At 33.6% G+C, this 3,396-nt stretch overlaps 1 protein-coding gene across 1 annotated transcript; it reads left to right on the top strand.

The window, feature by feature from the left end:
* Window positions 1–1,204: 1,204 nt before the first annotated feature.
* LOC126725951 (heat stress transcription factor B-2a-like) lies at window positions 1,205–3,396 on the top strand. The gene is made up of 2 exons (XM_050430978.1): window positions 1,205–1,613; window positions 3,009–3,396. Exons 1-2 carry the CDS (start codon window positions 1,338–1,340, stop codon window positions 3,336–3,338), a joined length of 606 nt encoding a protein of 201 aa, XP_050286935.1. The 5' UTR covers window positions 1,205–1,337; the 3' UTR covers window positions 3,339–3,396.

Genomic DNA, 3,396 nt, shown 5'->3' with positions numbered 1-3,396 from the left:
GGTTGGATGTGCTAAACATATTTTGAGTATTTTTTATTCGAGTTTCTCTCACACACCACGTGCTCTCTCTTGGTCAGATTCTGAGCCCCCTCTTTCACCCTCAAACGTCTCTCTTTGCACCTTAGATCAAGTCTAGATAAACCTCTTTCTTCTCTCTTTATTGAGCGGCAGCATTGTGGATCGTCGTCAAGAGTATTTTGGGTCTGCAATATGGGCTGGTTGGTTGCAGTGGTGTTATGGGTTGAGGTTTTGGGTTGGTTGGGTTGGGCAGTCGATGGGTTTGAAATTTGGCAATCGATGAGCTTTTTTTATTATTTAAATTTGTGGTTTTCAAATTTGAAATTTGTTGAAGGATTCCAACAGTTTTGGTTGTGGTTTGTGGCAGTCGACTCGCCTTTGGTGGTTTTGGGTTTGGTAATGGGTTTGTTTTGGATATTTGGTTGGGTTTGTTTTGAGTCGTGTTTTGGGTTGTGGAGGATGCGGAGGTTGTGGTGGTGGTTGTTGGTTGGTAGCTACTACCCACTAGGTTGTGCTTTGTATTGAGCTTAGTTTTAAGTTAATATTATTTAAATGTATTGAATTGAAGAATATAATATGCGATATAGGGTGAATTGTAAAATGATGTGTTAAAATAATAAAGTAGTTCATGTGTTTAAATGACATATTTTTAGAACAGCCGATGTTAATGCTCTGAATAGGAAGATGTCTATTATGAAGGGAAAAAAAAGAATTAAAAAATCATTTACACATGACCAATGATAGTGAATATATGCACAATTACTATAACAAGTTTGTATATTTGCACATTTATACACCCACAACTAATTTTAGTAATTTATGGGCAAAAGTGTGGACATTTTACAACTTTTTATATTATAAACTAACTGATGTGAATGCTCTCAAATTGCACATAAATTATGACTTGAAGTTACATGTTCGTAATAAACACACCCAAAGTTTTATATTATGCATTTCCATCTAAATAAATAAACTATAGAGTGCCACTTGTCACAGCCTAATACCGAAATCATGAAACTTCCATCCCTCGGTTTCGCCTTGGAAAACATCATCGGTCACATTCAATCTTTTGTAAAGATTTCAAACATAAAAATAATGTAGCTAGGAGATTATCTCTTTTACCCCTAAAAGAAGTTGCATGCAGTAAAGCACATTAAAGAAAGAAGGAAAAAAGAAAAGTTGGGGGGAAAGGCAAATTAAAGAAACAGACAGTCCACCTTCCACGGCACTAGTACTTTCCTAGAGAGTACAGTATAAGTATGGAGGAGCCGAATTAGGAACAGTTTGGGCATCACAAATTAATAAACTTACAGGTATATATGGCAACAAATGTAATGGAGATAAACCTGCTGGGCACAAGCCAGTCTCCAAGGGCACGATGCCCAGCTCCATTTTTATCGAAGACATATGATTTGCTAGAAGGAGTTGCAGATGATGAAGATGATGATGATGATGACAAGAGAAATATAGTATCATGGAATGCTGAGGGAACTGGATTTGTAGTATGGTCTCCGGCTGAGTTTTCAGAGCTCATGTTGCCTAAATATTTCAAGCACAACAACTTCTCTAGCTTCATTCGCCAACTTAATACATATGTGAGCACACCACACTCCCTTCTCTCCTTCTCTTAAACTCTGAATAAGGATAAAACTTAGTTACAATTCATTAGATATTGTCTTTTATAATCCCAAATTAAATTTAACTATATGATTGCATTGATTAATATAATAAAAATTGTTTTATTAGTCAATACTATTATATGTTTGAATTTAATTACAAAACTTAAATTAAGTTCCATAGGATCTGTGTCTAAATTTGTGCAATATGCATGCCATTCTTCAAGTTTGAGAGCAATACTGTCAATCAGTCCTCCTATATATGCATCAAAGTAAATCAGCTGTCATTAATCTAGTAGTATCAACATGTGTTTCTACTAAGTTTGTCTTGCTAAATATGGTGCGTTGGCAAGAAAAATTGGTTTTGCTTTCTTGAAAGAGGTATAAACTGGGATTATGTTGGATATACCTTTTGGTGGAGAATTTCATCTAATATACATCAAAGTTTATGTTGGCCAGAAATTCGTTGTCATCATATTATTATTATTATGTTGTAATATTGTAGCCAATGTTTGAATGGTTGTGGTAGTACCATTCAAAGCATTTGAATGAAAATAATATGCACTTTTCAAGTTATAATTAAAAACCCATTTTCAAAGATTAGGATTAAAGTCATTAAAGATTCCACCAAGTTAGTCAAAATAAAGATGGAAAAGAATTGAGTCCAGAGAATGTGAATGTTATTTTAATTTTAAATGAGTCAAAATAATCACGCTAGCTGACCAGGTAAAAAAGAAAAAGATGGATTAATTACAGAGTACACACTACAAAATAGTTTTTTCAACAAGAAGTGCGAAGTTTTTTAAATGATAAAGGTTAATTTTAAGGCCTCAGCCTTCAAAAAAAAAAAAAGGGTGTCGGAGATTTGGGATCAAAACTCTCTTCGAACTTGCAGGATTATTAATTAAGGAGAAGACTTAGTATAACCTATCATTTGCTATTTGATAAGTTGAAGAAAAAGGAAAAAGATTAGGTTCTACAATTGTGCGAGACAAACAATTTCCGTATTAGTTTCTCTACTCTTCTTTTTTAGGTTAAAATTGAGAGAATTTATTTCATGCGTAATATATATATATATATATATATATATCTAACAGTTAACCTAGTGTCATGTTATTTATAGATACATTTTATATTTATAATATTTAATGTAAATCATAAAATTCATTTTAAATTCATTTCAAATGAAGATAATTATTTTCTAGCAGGGGATTTTACAACCATATAATTAATAGGAGACGACGTACATTTAAAAACTCCAAATAATTAAAGACGTACATATATACTGAATGAAAGTTGTGTAAGGTGTATGTGTATATATATATATCTATGGGTTTGGATAGTGTGGTAATTAACCCCTCATCCAAAAAGCAGGGATTCAAGAAAACATCATCCAAAAGATGGGAATTCAAGCACGAGAAGTTCCAGAAGGGGTGTAGAAATTTGCTAGTAGAGATCACCAGGAAGAAGTGTGAGCCAAGTATCTTTCCAGCATACCTAAAGGCTTCTGAAGAGAACACCATGACTGCCATGGAGGAAAATAATAATCATCAGCTACTCCTGGAGGAGAACAAGAACCTAAGGAGAGAGAAGTTGGAATTGCAGACTCAAATAGCACAGTTCAAGGCACTAGAAATTAAGTTGTTGGATTACCTAACTCAATGCATGGGAAACAACCAGAATAAAGTTAGGAGGCTATGTTAGGTTATGAGAAACGCATGTTTGTATTGAAGCATGGAATTTATTTTTCACCTTTTCTTCA

The sequence above is a fragment of the Quercus robur genome, chromosome 5 (genome assembly GCF_932294415.1).
Source record: "Quercus robur chromosome 5, dhQueRobu3.1, whole genome shotgun sequence".
Classification (NCBI taxonomy): domain Eukaryota; kingdom Viridiplantae; phylum Streptophyta; class Magnoliopsida; order Fagales; family Fagaceae; genus Quercus; species Quercus robur.
The sequence above is the reverse complement of the archived record's forward strand: the minus strand, read 5'-3'. Positions and strand labels throughout refer to the sequence as shown.

Excerpts from the sequence above, each read along its gene's own strand:
- LOC126725951 (XM_050430978.1), top strand. The coding sequence starts at position 1,338 with ATGGCAACAAATGTAATGGAGATAAACCTGCTGGGCACAAGCCAGTCT. Across the intron at positions 1,614-3,008 it reads TTCGCCAACTTAATACATAT|GGATTCAAGAAAACATCATC; the intron begins GTGAGCACACCA and ends TCCAAAAAGCAG.